Source organism: Cydia amplana, chromosome 9 (genome assembly GCF_948474715.1).
Source record: "Cydia amplana chromosome 9, ilCydAmpl1.1, whole genome shotgun sequence".
Taxonomy (NCBI): Eukaryota; Metazoa; Arthropoda; class Insecta; order Lepidoptera; family Tortricidae; genus Cydia; species Cydia amplana.
Window position 1 is genome coordinate 13,404,116 of NC_086077.1, and position 24,679 is coordinate 13,428,794.

General features: G+C 36.4%; 2 protein-coding genes across 2 annotated transcripts in view; both read right to left on the reverse strand.

Annotated features, from left to right (window-relative positions):
* LOC134651209 (myophilin) overlaps nucleotides 1-8,553 on the reverse strand; it is a 43,816-nt gene extending 35,263 nt beyond the window's left edge. Inside the window, exon 1 of the mRNA XM_063506278.1 lies at nucleotides 8,381-8,553. Coding sequence (XP_063362348.1) covers nucleotides 8,381-8,434 — 54 coding nt within the window. The 5' untranslated portion in view covers nucleotides 8,435-8,553. The remainder of the gene's footprint in view (nucleotides 1-8,380) is intronic.
* Nucleotides 8,554-21,246: 12,693 nt separating this feature from the next.
* Nucleotides 21,247-22,362, reverse strand: LOC134650848 (uncharacterized). Its single transcript, XM_063505780.1, has 2 exons — nucleotides 22,159-22,362; nucleotides 21,247-21,531 (listed from the first exon to the last, which is right to left on the reverse strand). Exons 1-2 carry the CDS (start codon nucleotides 22,360-22,362, stop codon nucleotides 21,247-21,249), a joined length of 489 nt encoding a protein of 162 aa, XP_063361850.1.
* Nucleotides 22,363-24,679: the final 2,317 nt, after the last annotated feature.

Sequence of the window (24,679 nt, forward strand, 5' to 3'; positions counted from 1 at the left end):
GATCGGCTGATAATTAGGGACAGCAGCCGCCTTAGCCCTAAGCAACGTGCGATTATACTCATTAACAACCTCTTTGAACTCCGAGCGAAGTTCGTCGATATTTTCCGCAGCGGCAAGGAAACTCTCGCGACTGTCTGCATCTGTATCAACGACTAGCGACTTATTGTAAATGCCCTGGACGAGTTCAAAGAAGATATTGCGTTTTGCTTCAAGCATCAACAACTCATCTTCATAATACGCGCTGTCGACGCTTTCGATTTTTTTTGTATCTTTCGCCATAGTGCAGGAGACGGGTTAAGTATGCGGTAAAACAATTTATGTTCCTATAAATAAGGATAAACTCTTATAAACGTAAGTATACCTAAATTGCGGTTGCGGTTAAAAAATTATATTTAGGTAACTAGATTATAAGGGCGGCGCGGAGAATAATAATACACATATAAATAAATACCTAAACTGCGGGAGCGATTAATAAATAATAATTTAGGTAATATTTATACGGGCGGTGCGGGAGGAGAACGATTCGCAATGAATGTATGAGGAGAGAAAAGGGAAAAGAAGAGAAGAGAATCCGGTTCGAAGACCAGAAATGGAGCGGCTAATAGATGACGAAGGACCAGCGGAAGGAAGCGCAGCCCGAAGATAAGATGGGGCTATGGCTATGTATGAATAAATTATGGGATTAATGGGCCGACCTTACCTGCATGTAATTTTCATTGGTTTCGGCGGCCGCCAGAAATGTGGTTCGTTATTCCTTCTTCCTTCTCCGTTCTCTTTTAACCTCTATATTATTCACACGCGAAACGTATTTTTATAATAGTTTATATTGATCGATGTATTTTTGCTCAATGACAGCAATGCCAATATTTAAATTGTTTACTTTTTATTTGCGGTTTGATAGGTCGGCAGAAAAGGCGGGTGATGTGAAAAATGAGGTCGAATATATTTATGAAAGAAAGAGTGAGCGATATGGATGAATGTGAATGATAATGAATGAAAAGGGGCGCGAACAAAAGTAATGCAACAAATTATCCGCAAATGGCGTTCCGTGATATCGGCCATATCGGCACAAATAGAAAATGTCTTGTGATTTTATTGCCATTATATTCTAATGGACAGATGGCCCCAATAAGAAAGAGACCTTTAATTAACATACACGCCAAATTTCGGACTCTTCCAGAGATTTCGAGGTTAGTCCCAATCCGATTGTGCTATTTGTCAGGGATTGGCAAATAAAATAGCTATTATGATTTAGGACTTAGGTAATTCCACGTAGGTAGGTTCCCTCTGGCCCTGACATAGGTACTATAGCGATCTGCGGGCTCAGCACGGTTCCATTTTTATCGACTATCACTATGCCCGTCACTTTCGCACTTACATACTTGTTAGAACGTGACAGGCATGGTGATAAACGATAAAAATGCTACCGTGCTACTAGGGCTGAGTAATATTTCCTTTACCTACAGTAATAACTAATAACAAACTTAAGAAGATTTACCAACACAAAAAATGTATTAATTAGATTCAATATTAATAACTTTATTTTATTTAAATTTACCTACACGTCAATTTAATTAATTTGATTTAATATTAGCGACTGTAATGATATCGATTAATGTAGTTACACAATGTGGTCATTATTTTTGTTAATGAGAATTATGCGGAAATAAACAGCCATTTTAATGAAACTACGAGTATATATATACGATAGGTACTTAAACATTTTAAACATCATATAAGTAAGTACGTATGGTGTGCCTAGTACCAAAATCATATAAATTAAATAGGACACACACTTTAATACTATGGAGAAATTTAATCAGTAAGGAATATTACGCAAGTTTAAGTATAATATTAACTTCAGATGGGGCCACTGCGAGGCCCTTAAATAGCAATTTAATTGGTCAAATATATTTCCTTGCAGAAACGTTCTTATTGCCCCAATAATAAAGTCTAATTTCGTCAAATAGCGTGAAAAAGTAGGGGAGTTGGATTGGTTAAGGAAGGACTTTAGGAACGAAGATTGGGACACCATTAGAAGTATGTAATTTTTATAGTTCCATGCCCTAAAAAATCAGCTAAGTGTCTAAAAAGCTCACATTTATTTTGTTAGTTTCGTCATTACTCATCATACTTATTAAGTCACCCTGTATATGACCATTTACAATGAAAATAATCATACAAGCACAGATTATATAATAGATACAAGTTACATTATTAAAGCCAGGCAAAGCCAACTCTGCAGCGATTTTGATAGCACACCCTGTACAAGTGTTATTGTAAACGTCATCATTTCATGGAAGTTTGAAGTTTAAAATAACACTTGCACAGTCTGTGATATCAAAATCCAGAGTTAGCTTGGCCTGACTCTAGGTGCTTATAATTTGGGATGAGTTTTTCCGTAAGATCAATAATTAATGTTAGCTATATTCAGTTTGCAGAGTGTTTTGGACGGTGCTTTTTTGGACATGTTTTTAGAGTTAGCATGATTTTGATTAGGTTAAAAGGTTCAAATTATAACCATCTGTACACAGAAATTTGGTCAACCGTCAATCTCGAACATATGGCAAGTTTTGAAAGTAGCTCGTATTTAAGCCTTATAAATACACGTGTAAAGGCCGGGCCTTATAAGGCCCTGTTGCAAGACCGGCCTTATGAGTCATCGTGAATTAGTATGAAATTCAACAGACTGCTAATTGAACATATGGTTCCTTGCTTATTTGAACAGATTACACATTAAATAAACAGAATATGGATAGTCTGTGACGTGACTAATAAGATGTGTTTCAAAACAGCGTTGACTAGAAGGACATTGATGATGTCAATAAATCGTCACTTGTATTTTTATTTCACTTAGACTAAATTGGCATTTCTCGTTTAGGTATTTAGGTTTTTTATTTGACCGTACAGGAAAGTTACATGATTATTTCGAGAAGTTTTTATTTATTTACGTAGGTATTTTTTTAATTACTTAATATCTTTAACCAAAATTTTAATTAAGTATGTTTTTCCTAAAGGTGATAATCTTTTCTCAATCACTGAATAAAAGTGAACGAAAAATCTTTCCAGTGTAGGTATTTACGAATACCTATTGGTCTTTTTATGTTCACGTCCTGTTTATGTTCATGTTCATGTCACTGTCTTTTTATATTCACGTCCTGCATCCCAAACATCTCGTCTGTTTTAACGTAGGGTCATTGTGCTAGTTTCCGTCCATATTCTAGTTTTCGTCCACTTGACGGATTAGCAAATAATATTTTTCATTTTTAATTTGCTACTTGCGAGATATCATTTAGACCTGCGGTCGGCAACCTTTTAGCACCCAAGGGCCACATAGTAGTTAACGAAGTTGACGCGGGCCGCACTTTGTTAATATTTATTACTAGACTAGACATTGTCGTTTGTCAATATTACATACAAAATAGCCAGGGACGCTCGCGGGCCGCAAGTGACAGGTTCACGGGCCGCATGCGGCTCGCGGGCCGCGGGTTGCCGACCGCTGATTTAGACATTAAGGATTGCAATAAGTCCAAATGTGTACAGTAATGTAGGTTTATTATATTCCAATTTCGTGAAGTGGACGAAAACTAGCGCACCTATAAGCTATATAATAATATTGAAATACCAAATGACTGACGCCAGCGACTACCTAATGCTATGTAAACATCATTGACCTAACCTTTTCCACGATAAGCTATGTCGCATAACACCACGTCTCTAGTTGTGATTTTTAGGGTTCTGTACCTAAAGGGTATAAACGGAACCCTAATACTAAGAGTCCACTGTGCGTCTTGTCTGTCACCAGGCTGTATCTCATGATCTGTGACTAGCTAGACAGTTGAAATTTTCACAGATGATGTATTTATGTTGCCGCTATAACAAGAAACACTATAAAAAGTACGGAACCCTCGGTGGGCGAGTCCGTACGTCCGTTATTATAACATTTATATATAAGTTTTAAAACATTGTTCATATGTGTTGTTATCAAGCAAAAGGTAATAAGTATGTTGTCGCTCTTCAAGCCGTTGCATTATCTATAATGGTACCTTTTGCTGAAGACGTCACAATATAATATAATAAAGATGTATAAGCAACCGACATCTATATAATGTAGGTATTGAGTAGGTATCTAGGTATTATGTTGCTATAGAGAAATACATTACGATGTAGTAGTTTAAAGGTATGCAATGTGTTTGACGTTGTATGGCGTCATATTAGGAAATCGCCTTTAGGCGTGATAGAAATGAGCTCTGACCACGCTAACTAAAGTTGGCAGTAAGAACGCTACGCATACATATCCCTAAAGTTCCATAGACGTAGCACTTCAAGTAGTTGGCATCAAAACTTACCGACTCTACTTATTGGGAAAGAAAAAATAATAATCCAACAACAGGATACCCAGGAGCCCGTTTCTCAAAAGTTTGTAACTTGTAATACAAGTGGATGTCACTTTTTGATAGCATTTGTTAGACAGGGACTTCCACTTGTATTACAAGTTACAAGCTTTTGAGAAACTGACCCCAGTGCCCTGTCTATCAAAAGCTTGTAACTTGCAATACAAGTGGAAGTTCCTTTCTAACAAAAACTGTCAAAAAGAGACTTCCACTTGTATTACAAGTTACATGCTTTTGATAAACAGGGCACAGGTCTAAGTTATGCAATATACAGGGTGAAAAAACATGGGCATAAAACTTGAAACGTGGAAAATAAAACGTTTTATTCGAAAAAAAAAGGTTATCTAAAATTGTAAAATGAGATATTGTGTTACAAACAAACACAATCAAATTTACGATCTTATTTTCTTGTAACACGTTAAAAATATTTAAATAAAAATAACTTTAAAGTCTTTGGCTTCAATGTGTCAATGTCAGACCCAAATTAAACTATCACTTTTTTTGACTTCCTTTACAAGCTCACTATTTATTGGTGTTATAATTCGAGACGCTACTTAATGAATTAGCTCCAAACAATTATGGCTGTTAAATCAGTTTAAGCCACAAATACCGAATGTTAAGGCATTTTAGTCACGCGCCGACTTAAAAAAGCGTTGTGGAACCGGTCGTATAGCTCAATAGTGGTTATAATACGGAGCCTTGACCCGTATTTGTGTCCGTGCTCCCAGTGGGAAGAGATTTCGTTCACATAATAACAGGCATTATCAGTCGTGTACCAATACCAACTGCGCCTAACTAAAGTCGACTTTATGTCAATGCAAAAAGGTTTATCAAAGTTGCTGTTTGTGTGACCGATTCAGCGATTGCTTAATAAATAGGATGTACTAAACATAGAGTGGCCAATGATGTAATGCGTATTTTTTTTGTTTTTTAGCATTATTTGTAACATTATTCAGTTTTGTTATAAATAGATATGCGTACAAATTTACAAAATCAAAATGATAACCGGAGGAAGCACCCAAGTATATGAAATTGAAAATTGTAGGTAGGTATCTAAGTTTGATGATTTTAGAACATATTTACTAGTGAGGTACATACATAGTTTATCATGCCTGGAATATATCTGCATTCATAACTTTATTTAGAATTGGGCGCTTAATTCGATATTACCGACCAAAGATATCACATAACTCAGTCCAATTCTACTTCTTACCTGTTATAAATCAACTTACATGTAATTGTTTGCGACGAGATTTTCATATAACCTCAAAACATGCCTTATTTCTTGCAAAAACAAACAATGAAAATAACTGATTCAACTGTAGTTTTAGTAAATAACGGGACATTTCGGTGTATCGTTCGCCAAATTTGGTTTTTATGGAGTACTTGAGCGCCGAAGCGTACCTAAGAAGAACATCGACCCGGTAGTTAAAGTAGGTACCTACCTACATTAAAAATGTATTCGTAACTAATCTAGCTAATTAAATTCTTCCGGGTAGGTATACCGAGTAAACCGTATTGTGGGTTTCCCTGTCATTTACGGTATTTCTAATGGAATAGGTATTACAAATATTACCTTAAGTCTTAACAAGAGCATTACTTAACGATCAAAAATGACCGAAATTGAATGAATGAAACTTGCTTGCTAAGGACCGAAGTTATGTCTAGGCTATATTATTATCCAAGCAAATATATTTTTTTTTATTATCCATAACTGTAGACATATTTCAATCCCTTGCGATTGTTGAAATGTACTGAAAAAACACATTATTTATAGTATACCACACAAACTTAAAAATTGGCTTCACTATGTAAAATAAAGGAAACCATACAACGGTAATCCCTACCTTTTAACCACTTTTATTAATTAGATACATTGCCAAAAGACGGAAAAATCTGGTTTATAGTAATTAATAAATAGTCAATTTATACAAAGTACCTAGTGGGTAATTATATAAAATCCCCCCTGTAATTGTGTAATAAATGCAATCGAATAGGTAAGAAAAGGTACGAGTCTAAGAGTAGACTCGAACTTGGACGTTTTGTTGACCCTAAAACAAAAACAAAAATACATTTATTTAAAAATTAAGAAAAATATTTATATTAAATCGAATCGTTGGGTAGGTATACTAATAATACAATACCTACCACAGAGGTACTTTATATCTACTTATGTTCACTATAGACAGGTGGGTGTTCCGTCAGGTTTTTTGTTAAAGAACCAGTTTAAATTCGGCCGTTTAGGATGTCTACCGATACCAGCTTGATTATTACAAATACAAAGTTATATTATATCTAAGAACATATACGTATGATACGTAGGTAAGTATAGCCAAAAAATATGATTTTGTCACGCTTAACATGTCACCCTGTAGGTATAGTTTACAACCCCTGGATTTTTGCCGCCTTTTTCTTCTGAGAAAGTTAGGTGAAACCATTTTTAAAATACAATTGCGGTAGGTTTAATAATTATAAAATGATTATACAATATTTGTCATAGCTTTCCGTTGCGTTCCGTAGGTTCTTAAGACAAATGACATACAGTTCATCTTCTAATGTTCTATGCCTAATCTAACCTGTTACATGCCTAGTATGCGATCATAGTTTATATTCATTACGTTTCTATTGTTAAGACTAGGTAGGTAGGTACCTACTACCCTGACTGCAAGATGAATAAGGTGCCTATAAAATGTTGAATCACTGACATGTTTTTAGGGTTCCGTACCCAAAGGGTAAAAACGGGACCCTATTACTAAGACTCCGCTGTCCGTCCGTCTGTCCGTCCGTCCGTCCGTCTGTCCGTCCGTCCGTCCGTCCGTCCGTCCGTCCGTCCGTCTGTCACCAGGCTGTATCTCACGAACCGTGATAGCTAGACAGTTGAAATTTTCACAGATGATGTATTTTTGTTGCCGCTATAACAACAAATACTAAAAACAGCATAAAATAAAGATTTAAGTGGGGCTCCCATACAACAAACGTGATTTTTGACCGAAGTTAAGCAACGTCGGGCGGGGTCAGTACTTGGATGGGTGACCGTTTTTTTGCTTGTTTTGCTCTATTTTTTGTTGATGGTGCGGAACCCTCCGTGCGCGAGTCAGACTCGCACTTGGCCGGTTTTTTTTTATTTAGCAAAAAGCTTGGCGCTATTGAGTCCATGTCCATTTTTTCATTGATCAATGCGATAAATCTTAGGTACCTAACCTATCTAAGATAGTCCGAGGAGCTATTATATAGGTGGGTATTAAATATCTGATATAGCTCTACGGCGTTAAAAAAGTAGGTTTATTTTCGATCTCGTCACTATTGACATTAATTTTTGCCTATTTTCGGCGGAGGGCGGAGATAAGCTCCGCTCCGCTAAGTTACAACCCCGCTAGAATCGCTAGATTCACCGCCTCAGTGGAAGGAAAGACAGCCTAAAATTTTCCGAGACAAATGTTGCTACCTACTTTTTTTTAACTAAGGTTGACATTCCATTAAAACTGAGTGTATTATGTACATTGGGCGTTGGGCGGCACGAGGCTATGTCAAAAGTTCTTTGGGTTCTATAAATAAGGCTATAAGCTAGGTACGTCCTTTCCAGGTAAAAGCGTGTCAAAAACTGACCAAACACTCAACAACTCACGTTCTTTAAAATTTAATCGCTACAGCATAAATATTAAGGCTGAAACTACTATGACACACTGCACAAACAAACACTATGCCAGCAATTTATCAACATATGCTTAATGAGGTAATTACTGAACAAGTACGAAGGTAATGTAAAACATGTGTTGACATAAATGTAGGTCATCCCGCCGCCCTCCTAACCTATATAACTACAGCATCCCTGTAATCGATATCTAGATGAGATGAGACGTTACTCCGTCTCGTTGGAATTTGTTTCCAAATTCAAATACATCTACGGTAAGTGGAAGTACGAGACGAGTAACGTACTTACGGTATGAATAAGAAGTCAACGATAAAATTTGAATTTGGAATCTTACCTTGCGCTGAGCTTCGGCGGCAAAGCCAGACTTGGCTGCGCGGTTATTGGCCATTCTAGCTAACTAATTAGAATAAATAAATCACAAACACTCGGTCACTTGGTAAACACGGTCGCGACACGGGTTACGTGTGTGAGTGCGTGAGGATGAATGACATCATGCCGCGACGCCGCGAGCTTGGGAAGGATGTAGTGATGCGGCGATGTCGATAATTTGGGACGCTTTGAGGGGGAAATGCTTGAAATTTTGATCTATCGATACAATGTCAGAAATTTACATTAAGTGAATGTAAATATCCTAATAATTTATTTTATTTGACAAGTGACAAAAAATACTGATGAAAACACGTTTCCTTCATAAATACTGTGACAAGTGATTGTTGTCTGTGAAAACTTGTCAAAAAACAGTTTAACGTACAGTATGTATAAGTTACTCTATGGTGTACTTAAGGGCCTACTGCAGCCGCGTCTGGCGCTTCGTAAACCACGCCCGCTAGTTCTTCCCTCCCCGCTAACACGCACACATGGAAACGCTTCGCGCCGCACGTGAAGTTTGTGTGACCTTTTAGCACCATCTAACGTTACAGAAGTTAACTACCATTATACGTGGTCGCTGCGGTCGGCCAGAAACTTAAATTCGGAAAAAATTGAAACAGATGGCGTTGTTACTTGTTCATAATAGCAAACAATAAAATAATTAATTAATAAACCTGAATATTTATTGTTGTTTTGGAAGATGTTAACAGCATAGAAGCAGCAGCGTATATAGCATATAAGTTAAGAGTATTGATAATAAGAAAATAGCACAAGAACAGAAAAGAGATTATTTTTGATAAAATATGATGAAAACAGATTTACTTGATTACGCTCACCTGACTTTGCGGTCACTAAATGCAAATTTCAACCTTATTGTTATGGAGTTAAAATACCCCTGGGGTTGCAGGCGTCCATAGTCGTTATTATTATAAATGCTTTGGTTGAAATGCTTTTTAACCCTCGAATTTTTCATAGGTACAGTCACCTGCAATAATATGTTACTCTTCGACGGCCGCAAAAATATGTGACACGCTCTTATGGCTCTACAAATAAGATCTAACATGATCTACCGCAAAACGGCCTTCGGTGTGTAACATATTATTGCAGCTGACTGTACTCGTATTCATTGTTGTATAGGTAGGTATTAATATCTTTTATCCGATCGATTTGCATTTATTAGAAATAAATCACAGTGTTTAGTAATTATATGTTTTATTGAATAAGAGATTATTTAGGTATGTAAGGAATACAGGGTGCCTTTTTGAAACACTAATTTTTAGGGTTCCGTAGCCAAATGGCAAAAAACGGAACCCTTATAGATTCGTCATGTCTGTCTGTCTGTCTGTCCGTCTGTCCGTCCGTATGTCACAGCCACTTTTTTCCGAAACTATAAGAACTATACTGTTGAAACTTGGTAAGTAGATGTATTCTGTGAACCGCATTAAGATTTTCACACAAAAATAGAAAAAAAAATTTTTTTTTGGGGTTCCCCATACTTAGAACTGAAACTCAAAAAAATTTTTTTCATTAAACCCATACGTGTGGGGGATAGGTCTTCAAAAATGATATTGAGGTTTCTAACATCATTTTTTTCTAAACTGAATAGTTTGCGCGAGAGACACTTCCAAAGTGGTAAAATGTGTGTCCCCCCCCCTGTAACTTCTAAAATAAGAGAATGATAAAACTAAAAAAAAATATATGATGTATACTTGGTCAACCAGATCTTGACAGTAGAAAAAGGCGGAAAATTTGAAAAATGTAGGCGCAAAGAGATATCGTCCCATAGAAAATTTGAATTTCGCGCTTTTTTTTACTGACAATATTTGGTTGACCAGCTATACATTACCATGCAAACTTCCACCGAAAATTGGTTTGAACAAGATCTAGTAAGTAGTTTTTTTTTAATACGTCATAAATCCCCTAAATACGGAACCCTTCATGGGCGAGTCCGACTCGCACTTGGCCGCTTTTTCTGGATAATTTTGAATTTCAATTGTCAGGGGTGCCTACATTATTTTTTAATACATTTTACAACGACAACAAACAAAGGTTCAAATTCGCCGTATTTTTATTACCCGGGTCGATCGCAACAAAATAGAAAATCATGTTTCTCAAATCTAAGCGTTATTGTAATTTATCTCAAATAACCAAAAAGTCAATCTGACTAGAACTTAAAAACAAACTGAATTATTTTAATATGTCGATTTTTCTTGGTGACCCAGGAGAATTTTTTTTTGTATCCCATACAAAAAGAGCGTATTCCAATCGCGTATCGGTTTTGGTTTTTACTTATAAGTGTGAAAAATATATTCTACCATATACGAAGGATGTGTGTTTTTTCATGTTTTATATGTCTTTTTGTACAATAAAATGTTTTACTGCTACTAATATATCATATTAACGATTAACTAAAAAGGTATTTACATCTAATTTAACTGGTAAATTATTAAAGTCCGCTAAAATTAATATATACCTATTCAAAAAAATATTTGTTAATATGTCCCAAAATCATGGCTCATTTTATAAGTCTCCTGACTTACCAAACATATCGCAACGAAGGCAAGGGTACAACGCGGCATCGTGAACCTAATAACGTAACGTTTCAGTTACTTTTTTAGTCGCCGACCATTTTATCCTGGGTACGAAAAGAGGTATTAGATCTATCCTGGGTCTAATATGTTATAAAAACATAGTTTTTTGAAAAATGTTCGTAGGTAGTACACCAAATTTACATTTTCTTTTAAATGTGATTTGGGTCATCGTTCTCCCTGGTGACTTTTCTGGTGACCCAAGAGACATCAATTTTATTATGACTCAGGAGACTTTTTTTCTATGCACTTTGATTTTTTTGATGCGCTAATTTTGTAATCTTAAATAACTTTAAACTGCTGATATACTTATATCACTTTGCTGATGAGTGGAAGTGGAATTGAAACTTAATTTATTGTTCTCTCCCTTGACATTTTGGCATACATTTGACATGCTGCAGTGCACTCCTAACGTTAATAAAGACATAATTTTTAGAAAAAGCTTTAGGAAAACTCACTCTTGAGCTTAAAACGATTAAGTCCTTATCATATTATGTTAGATTATTAGTACAGACCCCAAATCAGTGAAAATGTCTCTTAGCCAACTAAATTTGTCTCTGGGAAAAGTACGATATCCCTAAAAATTTTACGTACATTTCGCATTTTTCTGAAGGAACGGAATTCATAAATTGGGTTATTATTATTTTTTCAGATTATTTGATTGCATTGACATATCACCAAGATAGATAGAACATTTAAGTTACCAGAAGAAAAGCATTTGTGTTCTTTTATACAGTGTGGAAAAAGTAGGTTCGATTCCCGGGCGCGACTAATCGAATTAAAAAAAAACAACGTGTTGCATTCCGGGAGTGCCGACAGAAGTGAAAACTCAATGACTAGTCCAAAATGTCTGCAGCACTATGTATAATTGACCCATCCTCCTTTCTATTGAAAACTTTTGGTTCCGAAATTGCTGGTCAGTGAGCTTGTTTAAAATTCGAAATTCAAATTTATACCGTTAATTGTTTAAAATTCGAATAGAAATTGTAAAGTTACCTTGCAGACCTCGCATCTAAATATCATCTAATATTTGGTCATGATATTTTGAATTTTATTCACCAGTACTAGAGTTCACTTTTATTAGCGATTTCATCAAGATGTAGCTTTATTGAATTATATTTGAGTGATATAAAGTTATAATACTGTGAGATCCTCGTATTTCAGCCCGTACAAGATTATAACCTTTTTCATGTAATGTCATTGAGTTTTTCTTTATTGATTTAAATGCCATCTAAATGATTGGCCATCTAAACCTTACGGTCACATGATCGCCTTACGCTGTCTCGAGTTTATCATTTTTTCCCCACCTCAAAAAGTGCCTAGCGCCGCTAAAGAAGTTTTCACTTCAAAAATCTTTGAATGCAGTTGTTTCTTTAAAAAACAATAATGTTTCATTTAAGTAAAATGAGCAAACGTAAGGTTTTAAGGCACTTTCCCTCCAGGGCCCATAATTTTTTTCCACCCGGTAGTAGACAACTATTTTTTTCGACTAAATGAAGTTTTATTAGATAAATCGTTGATCACATCACATGGTTCGTTTCACACATCACATCAAATCGTTTGTCATCAGCATCACAATCAAAATTTGTCAAAAGTAATGAAATTTATGCCAAAAAAACAAATAAAACATATAAATTCAACACATTTTTTTAATAAAAATCTTTCTCGATGATATAAAAAAGAACATCGACAAATTATGTTCAAAGAATTAATATCAAAACAGATGTCATAATTAGGATTGGCTACTTTAAGAAAGGGACAGAGAGATTTAATCCTCTCGCTTTGCACGTTTTTCTCATTCCTCCTTGTCAAGCCAAAATAAACTATAAAATGATAGTAACACAGTACATTGTAATATTCACTTTTTCCACGGTATCATGTCATTGTAAATTACTTATGTGAAATTGTAGTGGCGTGCGACTTTCAAACCGGAGGTCACGGGTTCGAACCCCGGCCCGTGCAAGTGAGTTTTTGTAAGTAGGGACCTTTTTTTAGTGGTACTTAAATATATTAACTTTTCGTATTATTGAAATAAAATATTTTATTCAAACAAACTTAATAATATAATAATTAAAACGAATAATATCAATTAGTTTTTAATATCTATTCAATTATTTTAAATGATTTGAGCATGAAACATACTAGATTTATTTTTATCATTACAATAGAAAAAAAGCAAAAAATATATTCTTATAGATATTTTATTTTCAAACAAAAATAAAGCAAAAAGTTACGGTTAGATTCTGATGGCTACACACCAAACAGCTACCGATACAATTCAATATCTGTCGAAATTTCCTAACCCGTTGTAACTTACAAAGAGTATAGATTTCGACGTAGCATGACGTAGCCTAGCAAACACGCACACATGCGTAACGTATAGGCCTGTAAGAAGGCACCATCATAGGTTTACCTCCGATTTCGTTACTACTCAATGGAGTTACGACTCAACGTTTATTGGATATTAAAATTTTACGTAATTCGGAGCGCTGCGCGAAGTGACATAGGTCTTACCTCTTTGAGGCACGACGGCCATCTAACATTACTGGCATAAAGGATGCATTTATGACTTTGACGCATGACAGAAAGAGAAACCGAACTGCGTAAAATGGGCGTTTGCTGTTGAATTCGTAAAATCAAAAATTGATAATAAATCCATCGGTAAAGGATAATAAGTTAATATTTAGTTCTTTGAAAGTTAAGACGAGATGAAAACCTTTGCTGTAAGGTGGGTTGTGCTGGATATGGATGTGTTTTCTAGTTGCACGAAGCTAAAACCGAAAAATGAACACGTAAGTTTGGATTTATTTTCTATCGAGAAAATTTTAAGCATTCGTGTTTCGACTACTACGAAATCACTTATCATATAGTCAAGAAACATATATCCGAAAATCACTACTGTTTGTTTCCGGGGCTAGCCACTGCCACGTTTCTAAGATCCTGTTATTTTTCGATGCACGGCCTTAAGTCGCTAGTGCTGCACTCTGGCGGCAAAACATTGCAGAAATACTCTCTATTTGAAGTATGTACCTACTAAAAATTACTATGAACTTCATAAACTTCAAATCATTTCTAATGGCATTACATTTTATTTTGTTTCGTTCAATTTTAAAACAATGAAATTTCAATTCTATTGTGTAATAACGTTGATTCAAATTATAATGCCAACTTTTCTTGTAAAGTGGGTCGCTAGAGGATATACACGTATTGCAGACAGCTTAACAGTAGGTACCTAATATTTACTTTATAAAACAATCTCGTATCGTTTATTTTATACCAACTCTCTATCAACTCTATACCAACCTGTGGAAAAAAGGTGTCAATATTTATCAAACTTTTTCATTTTCCTAATCTAATCAGAACACGATATTGATGACGTGATGACGAAATTTAACGGATCATGAGAGAGATATTATATGTAAATATGGCTTCTAAATATACTATTGATAGAGTCTGTTCGTAAAGAGAAGAGTCGTGGAATGTATTGAGCCCCATACATTCCACGACTCTTTTCTTTCCGCACAGACTATACTATAAATTAAATACCAATTTTTTTGTCGACAAATGAAATCGTGAGCAACGCGCAGCACTATCCGTTCGAAATGTAAAACGAAAACCAAGTATGGAATACAATGAGAGCGAGCAGCTCGGCGATAGCGTAGCTCTCGCTCGAACGTCTCGCCGGTGTGGCGGCAACTGGCAAGGTGATCTGTTATCGAAGGAAGGAAAGGAAGGAACATTTTTGGGAATCTTTATGTATAAGTAGGTTAAAATCCACGAATGAGAAAGTTTTGAAAGTCAAAGTAACTTAATCAAAGACTGCGTGGCAGGTACAAACTTCATGATGAGTTCTTTACTTGTTTTAAAAGGGTACTTTTTCATTTAAATTTTACCTTTCTATTATTTACACATGTTTATGATGTTCCAACTTCCAAGTAGGTACATACTTCAAGAACATAAGAAAACTAAAGCACACCTATAAATTTTAAATTTAACGTAAGTATACAAAGAAAATAATTTGAAAATATGTAGGTAACTTCTTTATAAACGTGTCAAATGTTATAGTATTGAAATTGAAGCTTAAATAATAACATAAATGAATTTTGTTAAATACCTAAATCTTAGTTTTAACGCCATCTAGTGAATTATTACGGCACTACGAGATTTATGACGTTGATATTTCGACAGAACCCTATGGCAACTTGAGTATTTTTGGTGGCACAGATAGTTTTCGAAAATTCCGCTAGATGGCATTGAAATACAAATTTAATTTTTTTAAGATTTGGTTATTTTGTTTTTCTAATTGCTTTCGGTAAACCTTAAGGGCCGACACAGACGGACTGCAACTCGAATGCAATTTGTATGGGAACTACACGTCGACGTTGCAGTTGGCGTGCAGTCGGCGTGCAGTTCCCATACAACTTGCAGTCGGGTTGCTGTCCGTCTGTACCGGCCATTAGAACCCGCATGTCATGTATACTTACAGTGCTACACATTAAGTTGGCAACCATCTTGAGACCGAGAGCGTTATGATTTATGAACGGGGTCTCGACTTACGAATGATGAATTACTTACAGTACGGTTACCATCAGTTTGTCACTGACATAAACGCCGTCGAGAACGTAATTTACTTTCTATACATCTCGCTCGCACTCGCATATTCGTGCAAACGGGATGTATAGAAAGTAAATTACGTTCTCGACGGCGTTTATGTCAGTGATAAACTGATGGTAACCGTACAGATCCAAGGAATTAATTACCGGGAACGCATTTAAGACGAAACAGGAGCTGAGATTTAAATATTTTAGGTAAATATACCCGTCTCGCTAACGGAAGCGGCTCCTAAAACGTGCGATAAGGACAAGGCGAAAAATCCTGCGTAAAAATCTCAAAAATCGAGGTTTCGTACTCGACTGTTTCCTCCTCCAAAGCTTAACCAATCGTAACCAAATTTGGAAATCTAAATGATTATAAAATTATCTGTGTCGGACCGTTTTGCTTTTTTGGCTAATTGATATCAGTTTTGAATACCACGCCTCTCATTCGGCAAAGTCAATTAGGCCTTTTTGCCCATTTTTGAAGGGCTCTAGCACCTTAAAAAACAAAAATATCAAAAAAGCAAAACGGTCCGACACAGATATTGACAATATTAATCTGTGATGAAAAAATCATTGCTCTAGCTTCAAAACCCACGGAGGAAACAGTCGAGTACGTTTGTATGGAGAAATGACCACTCCTGTTGGCTCTTAAGCAGTGTTAGTGGCTCTAGGTCTAGAGACAGATAAATTGTAAAGAGAGCCAATGTTCACAAGAAAGGCATCGGCACTGAAAAGATGACAACAGTGAGAGTGGGATGTGATTTGAGACCACTGAGGTTAATAACTTTTTCTCAATATTTCCGAGAAATTATTAATCTTTTCGGATAAGTACCTAGTTAATCTTCCATAACAAATTGATAATCATAAAAATAAAAATACCTATATTACACATACTATTAGGTAGTTATGTAGTTCGTTTCTCTCTACTGTACCATACCAAGCTATATTTACCTGTTACAATTACATGTATACCCAAAGTGTATCCGTGAGTCTGTGACTACACTGAGGGGCTACCGCGAAAACCGAATTTCGCAAATTGCGGGCATTTTTCTTTGTCACTCTTAATAACGCCTTCATTGGAGTATTCCTTGGAGTAACTTTGAAATTTGGTTTCCGCGGTAGCCCCTCTGACTACGTGTATTAGGCTGTACACGTGGATGTTTCAGCGGCTCAATGATATATCGGCTCACTTTATAGGGTGCGCGGCGCGTGGTCAAACGTCAGCCGCGATATATTATGTCTCCAACCAAGATGGATGCGTGTCGGACTGATTTTGTGGGTCCAATGAATTGAGAGAGATTCGTCGCTTTGTATCTGTTGAAAAGGGAAAACAAATGTACGTGTATTGACTACATTCATGCTTATATGTGACGTTATCTATGAAAAGGGACCTTATTGTCGATGGCGCTTACGCCATTATTAACGATGCTCCGATATACCTAAATACAATGCCGCCTAGCTGACGCTGTGCGGCGTAAGCGCCATCGACAATTAGGTCCCTTTTCATAGATAATGCCCCTTATGTCGACGGAAAATTGTTTCTACATTAGGTAGAAAAAATTCGGAAAATATAGAGTCGGGCCAAGTTAACTTTTCATCGCATTTGCAATGACAAAGTTTGGAGATGTCATCATTAATGGCATTATAAATTGAAATAAATGTCATATACTAAGAAAAAGTGACCCAAGCCTCTAGTGCCCCAGGCTGGAATCGAACCCACAGCGCGGGGGGGGGGGGGATGCCGTAGTCCCCTTGGGTCACTTTTTCTTAGTATATGACATTTATTTCAGTTTATAATTTATATAGTAGTGTGACTACTTGAAATAATAACAAATTCAAATATTTTCTGAAAATAATTTAATTTGTTCTAGTAAGTATGTACCTATTAATGGCATTGTCTATGAAAATATGACACTATTTCACTTTGTACCTACTATTCAAGTTGGTGCAAAGTAAGCTTGCAAAGCCTTTAAGGACTAACATTTTTCTAAAATGTGTAACTTCATTGTTCATGCGAATTTGTCATAAATTTTCGAAAACGTTAAATTTTTTTGGAAATTTTCCATGAGTTTCCTATTAATCGGCATAACCGAACTTGCCCTGTTTCTACTTATTACCAATATCATTATTTTATACTTAATGGAACTATAGGTCTTATTGTATATCTACAAGTTTAAACATATTTGTATGAGACTGTTTGTTTCCTAAAAAAAAAAAAGTTGCACTTGTATTCCGTGAGGTTTTGTAGGTACCGGACACGGGGAACAAGTCAGTCAGTGCCGCCCACCAAGCTAGGCTATGGGACCCACTAGATCTAGATCCTTGATATTTTGACAGATGTCAAATAACTATGGGCACTAAAAGAATACCTCATCGTCTTTAGATCACCCACAACGCACTCCACACATAGCCAATATCCAATAAAGGTACAAAAACAATGAAATAGGCTCTGTAATAACCGTAAGGTCTTTTATTCCCATTGAATGCGCGGGCGCGGGAGAGTTGTGGGCCTACCGCAAAGCACAAACCAGGGATGTTGCGGATGCCGATTTTTTGACATCCGCGGATGCGGATGCGGATGCGGATGCGGATTTTTAAAGGCTCACATCCGCAGATGCGGATGTCAAGATAGGTACCTACGTAAAAAACGTAAAATATTACATTTTAGTAATATTTATTTCAAAAAACCGGCCAAAAGCGAGTCGGACTCGCGTTCCAAGGGTTCCGTACATAGTCCCACTCAAGTTTGACTGCTCATTTCTAATGGTTTTTTTTGGCTAATGACTAAATTACCTAGCAGTCTAGCATTTACGCCGATGCTAAGGCGTTCCTGTACCGACCTGTTCCACATCCGCATCCGCATTAAACTCCGCATCGATTTTATGCGGATGCGGATGCAGATGCGGATGTTGAAAGTAATGCGGAAGTTCCGCGGTTGCGGATGCGGATATTCGCAACATCCCTGGCACAAACCAAGTTTTACCTTTCTGTAGCATTTACGTACGCATTCATAAGTGCGACAAAGAGGCAAGACTTCTTTCGAGCCCTCTTGTTTTTGGATTTCGTGTCAGCCACGCTTGTGTACCGTTTTTTTTAACGGTGATATAGTCAGCAAACGATCCCTCGACGTTCGACGAAACGTGGTCTCGAGATTCGTTAAAGTTCCGAGTAAACCTAGTCACGGTTTCTACTGGTCGCATTTAAAAAGCAAGAGGAAGTTATCTGATAAAGAAAGGACGCAGAGCACGAGGAATTTCGTACGTTGACCCGCTCTGTTCCTACTCGCACAGTAGCATTGACCGCCTGCATCATGGGCAATAGCAATAGGTATAACTAAGCGCGTGCGATAGAGATAAGAATAGGCGGATCAATGTACTAAATTCCTTGTGCTACGTCTTTTCTTTAGAGATCGACTAAAGACAATGAAGGGTTCTTTTGTTTATATATTCGCGAATTTGTTTATAAATTTTGTCTCACCACCGTATTAGGTAATTGTCAAGTGTGATCCAGGCAATATTACAGCGAAGTACCTATATTACTAATTGAGCCGTATTCTGGACGTCGGTGAGCGATTGGAACATAGAAGGCAGGATCCTATAGAAGTGGTATATTATAGGTACGCGTGTCTCCGTGAGGGACAAAACATAGGCAATGCGACACTATGATTGGTCGAATTTATTTGTTGCCGACCATAATACATACAAAATTTACGGTGGGGAATAAAAAAATGTGAGACTGACAAGGACAAACAATAATAGCGCTTTCGCTGCTACTCCTACTGAAAGATACATAAGACCGTTCGGTCATTTCCCCCACCCCTCATGCCAGATCCAGTTAAAATACTAGATTCATGGATTGGAATTACACCCAGGAGCGGGTGCGGGGTGCGGGTGCGGCAATCCATCATGGCGTCGGTGAGTACTGCAACTTTATTGAGAACATGGTAAAAATCTCACCAAATACTCATTGCTGAAGGAATTGTTGGAACATGATTGGAGTATCACTGAATTAACAACGGTACTCCATTTCACATCAATCGTCTACCATTTTCAGTGCAGTAAGAAGCAGAATCAGTACAGCATGTACAGTTTTTGGTTGTTTTTTGGGCGCAATACCAATGAATGCAGTGCAATACTGCAATACAGTGCTTAATCGTATGGCAGGTGGAGTACCTCTAACCTCCATACTTAATAGGGTACGCATCCTCTTTTTAGGGTACGTATTCTAATGTCAGTGCTACTGTCATCTGGCATTTTGTAAAACTACGAAAAATATTAAACACATTAAATTTATAGTTTGAATAACATATTATGTAATTAATTTCCACATTTCCAGAATGCCTCGTCGTTTGAGGGGTGTCAAAAGTACAATCACGGAAGTAATACTTTATGTAGGCCTGTTTGCCATTGTCGGGCATCTGTGCCAAAACTTGTGTGAAAGGCTCATGATGATATCGGAAGTAAAAAGTATGAAATCGGATCTTTCTTCACTTGAGGTAAGTAAAAATAATGCTTACAAATACCCACGATCTGATATCAATGATTAAAATTTTCACCCTGAAAGTAAGAACACATCCTCACGCGTACGCCATTGCGACCATTGCCTAGTTTGCACTAGAGTCTGTGCGGAAAGAGAAGAGTCGTAGAATGTATTGGACCCCATACATTAAACGACTTTTCTCTTTCCGCACAGACTCTATAATTACATTTATATTTTTTTTATGTAGATCATAAGGTTTCTTTTAGCAGAACAGTTTTTGTCGAACTGTGCAATCAAATTAGGATTAAATTACCTATTTTGTTAAACTGCTTGAAGGCTTGTTTTTAATGGGATATGCTTTATTCTACAGATAGTCATCAACAATATAGGAATGGCCTATGAAACCCTGCGAGATGAAATTCAAAGCATTCTAGATAAACAATCCCACAACTCTGCATCTCCGTGCTTTAACCGAAAACATACTTGTGTGCGATGCTTGAAAAAACTGGAAGCTGTGGAGACAGACGTTGAAAAAAACATAAACCATTTTATGGATAATGTTAAAAAGAGAGCAAATGACTTTATGCAGCAATGGAATACTCCAGTTAACGATAAGGGCACTCTCTCTGAGTCCACTACATTTATTGAGAGTTTACTTAGATGTTTCGATCTTGATAAAGAAGACAGTGGAAAGAAGCTCTGTAAATGCGTCGTCGAATGTATTAATGATTGCGGAAAACATTACAAAGTCCTAAGTTTTTATAATAATGACACGCATTCGAATCAATCTATACAAAACAGTTCTACTGCCAGTAACTTGAGACTTACTAACTATCCTGTTTGACAAACCTATGGAACATATGATCGTATTTGGTATGTTTGTGATTGACTGATTGTGCTATGTTGCAGCAAATTAACATATACATACTATTGATTAAAAGTAGACTTATACAAAAGAAACAGGCAATATAAAAATATCTTGTTTAATTTAATTTATGCGATCGAATTAATAATTATGTAAACAGAAATGTCTCAATTAGGAAAAAATTAATGGTCAAGTATTTTTTTTTTTTGTATTTTTTACTACTTTACTTTTTAAGCTGTTGCCGCGTCTGCGAGAATATTAAAAATAAACACTAATGAAGATCACGCGTTCTATTTATTATTTAATTCAAAAAGTCCACATTATCTTTTTGAGATTCCGATAACAAATTCATTTCAGTTGAATTTGTAGTTGGGATCCGAGTAAGGTTGAAATGACTCAACTTCACGTCGACATATGGTAACGTAGCGTGTACCCTGGGGTTCCATCCGAATCTGTTGATGTCTATTGCTTGTGCCAATGACTCCAGGGATGCCACCTGCTCCTCAAGCTTAGGAATTTCTTGGGAATATAACGCAAGTTTGTCTTCTATAAGCTGGTAGTTTCTTTGAATGGTTTTCAAATGTTTCTGTGAACAAAAACACAGATTGGCTAAAAGACTGACTGAATTGATTTTTATCGGGTTCTAAATAGTCTTAAGTATACAGTTAAATAAACTAAGTAATAGAGCCTCTGTGAGCATAACTTTATAATTGAAAAAATGTATGGGTGCGCAATTTTGAAAAAAAAAAAACAAAAACTGAATCGACGAACAAAAAAACATCCTTCAAACCTGCTTACAAAATTTCACGATAATCGTTTGACTGCGACCTATAAAGGGGAACATGAGGACATATGAAAGCATTTTTGCCCAAGATTAAGGACACCTCCGCTAATACTCTGTCAATAAATGTTACTAGTGCCTAGTTATTTTGTTTTATTACACAAATTGACTAAGCGCCAGAGTAATATCAATAAGGCTTATAGTTTATAATCTAGGTACTAATAGGTATATTGCTAGTAAACAAACAATCCTGAAGAAAGGCCAGGTCAGCACCCTAAACCGGCGAGCGTGTATGAGGAATGTTATGAAAGTAACGGAAGCGAAAGAGGTATGTCAGGATCGTAGCAAATGGAAATCCGTGGTCTCTCGTGGAAATAGGCGTGATTTGATGTAGGTATGTATGTATGTAAACAATGAACTTGTGTCAGTTACCGCTATATCCTCGACACTGCTAGTAATCTTCATCAGCTCTTGTTTCGCGTAGCAGTTCCTACAATTGTACTGGAGCATGATAAACGCAAAGATCAGTGCAGCAGTGATCAGACTCTTATTGCCGAACAAACTGGAATCCAGGGCAAGGTAGCCTTCGCGTCTTCCCCTAGACCGTCTTCTGCTTCTTCTGCCCCGATTCTCCATTTTCTACGTCTGGTGTATGGAAGTAGGAATATCTGCATTTACGTGTCCATGTTTTTTTGGGTATTACAAAATACTTGTAAATTTATCAAATTTACCTAATTTGCTTTGTTGTCAAGCTGTTGTGATACCATCTGTCTCGGTGATTTTTAGTCATTGTTTAGTGGTTGTCTATAACATACAGCTGACATAAGAGTAAAATAGTCTGTCTATCTAGATTTCAACAGATTTGATACTATGTTAACGGTTTAATCGGTTAACCCCGGGTTAGTGGGATGGTGCAAGCCTCACTTGGTTGAAACATTGCATTGAATGCGTAGGCTAAGTAGTGATGAAGTAAAACATCCAAGATCAATAGGTGTTCAAGAAAACTTAAATCTCTGCACACGTAAAACGCAGCTTACCTCGCGTAACATTTAATGCAGCTGATAGGTAGGTATACAATCGTACGTGTAAAGCAATAGGGTCGAGTCGAGTGTGGCTCGGCGGCGTGTTGAATTGAAGTGATATATAGACGTCTAGGAGACGTTCGGCTCACATTTCTCGCTCGGTTGATAATAAGCCTCGCTATAGAGACGTGCCGTCAAATACTTACAACTTTTAACTCTACCAAATATGTTATACCAGCGTCATTATTGTTTACAGTAACGCTGGCTTAATTTATCCGAAGAAAATCCGGAACAACTTTTACAATGGGGCCAACCCCGAAAACGTACAAAAATCGGCGGTCTCTAACATTACAGCCATTATATTTAATGCATTGCGTTCTATGGAACAGCAGATTTTTTTTCGCAATTTCGTGGTTCCATAATAGAAATTGTTGACTTACATAGGTCTCATTAATATGGTCAGACATAACAAAATCATTCTGTATAATTTACGTGTTAATATCTCGATTTAAATCTGCACTTGTACTCGTACAAATACGCGGGTCTACTACGAGGGACTGCGTTATTTACCTGTTCCCTAGACATGAAATAAACTGTGTGCTGGTAATCCCTCTTGCCGGTCGGGCCCGGAAACGTCTTTTATCCCAGCCAGCGGATATCGTACTGGAGATAGGACAGATTCTGAAATGTTCACTGAATGTACTATTGTGAGAGAATATTAATTTTGTATGAAAGTCTATGTATTGTAATCTTTTAAATAGAAAGTAAATTCATTTCGTTCAAGTCAACTGTCTCAAGAATACAAGATATTAACGAATAAAAGATTCACTCATTTCTAGTTTTCGTAAAGTTAGTAGAAATTATATCGATTTTGAAAACTCCAACTCCTCTAAACTTCGCTTATGTTACAGAACTAAGTATACATTTAAATTTAAGTGGTACAACAAGAGTCTTGAATTTAATTTGTCGAAAGATAAATTATGTTATAAATTTGGGAGTTATTAAGTTTTTCAGCAGCTGTTGCCGAAATTTATTAGGCGAGTAGAACATGTTTCATGCTATAAATGGTTGGTTGAAGTAATTATTAGGTATATTACTTCTAAATAAAGGACCCTTATTAAGTATAAATGTTGTGAAAGTTTCCTATTAACAATTTTTAAATTATTTGCGTTCAAATTCCGCCATTTTGAGTTTATACAGGGTTAAACTAATTAATTTGCCATTTAGAAACTTTTGCACAAAAAAATTATCGGAAGTCTATGGATGTAAGTAGTTTTTAAATTGCAAAAATAGAACCCATTATGTTTCGTCATGTTTGTCTGTACGTCTGGTTTGTTTCTTTAAAACGGCCTCGTGGTTTAATTTATCTTATATCAAAGGACAACGTTCGTCCGTCGTTTTTAGGAGTCTCCCTACTATACCCAGCGTTGCCAGATGGTCACAAAAGTCACATTTTTCGTGACTTTTAACCTGCTCGTGTGACATGCGCGTGACTTTTGATTTTGAGGCAATAATTGTGACTTTTTAAGATAGTCGATTTTTGGACAAGTTTATTTTTGCAATTCGTATTATTTAGGAACTCTCCCAAGTTTACTAAGCTCTTTAAATTTGACTCTTGCACTGACCGTTGACGTTACATCAACAATCATGTTTATTATCATAGTCATGGCAAAATGAGACTTGTTACCTTGACGTGACGGTGTTATATAGTTTGATAGTAGTAGTTTTTTAGTGTAAAGATTCATTTCTTTTAGTCTGTATCTATACTACTCATTGTACTGCATCAGTCATTTTGAGATTTTAGAGCGCTCTAAAACCATTAATTTTATCCGGGGGTAAATTATTTACGCATATACTTTTTTATTTTCTTTTGATTAAAGATTCGCAAACAGGGAAATCGACTCCACACTCGCGTTCGCGCTTCCACACCG

Coding starts and splice junctions, on each gene's coding strand:
- LOC134650848 (XM_063505780.1), bottom strand. CDS start 22,362: ATGGAGAATCGGGGCAGAAGAAGCAGAAGACGGTCTAGGGGAAGACGC. Junction 21,532..22,158: donor GCAGTGTCGAGGATATAGCG/GTAACTGACACA, acceptor TTTTGTTCACAG/AAACATTTGAAAACCATTCA.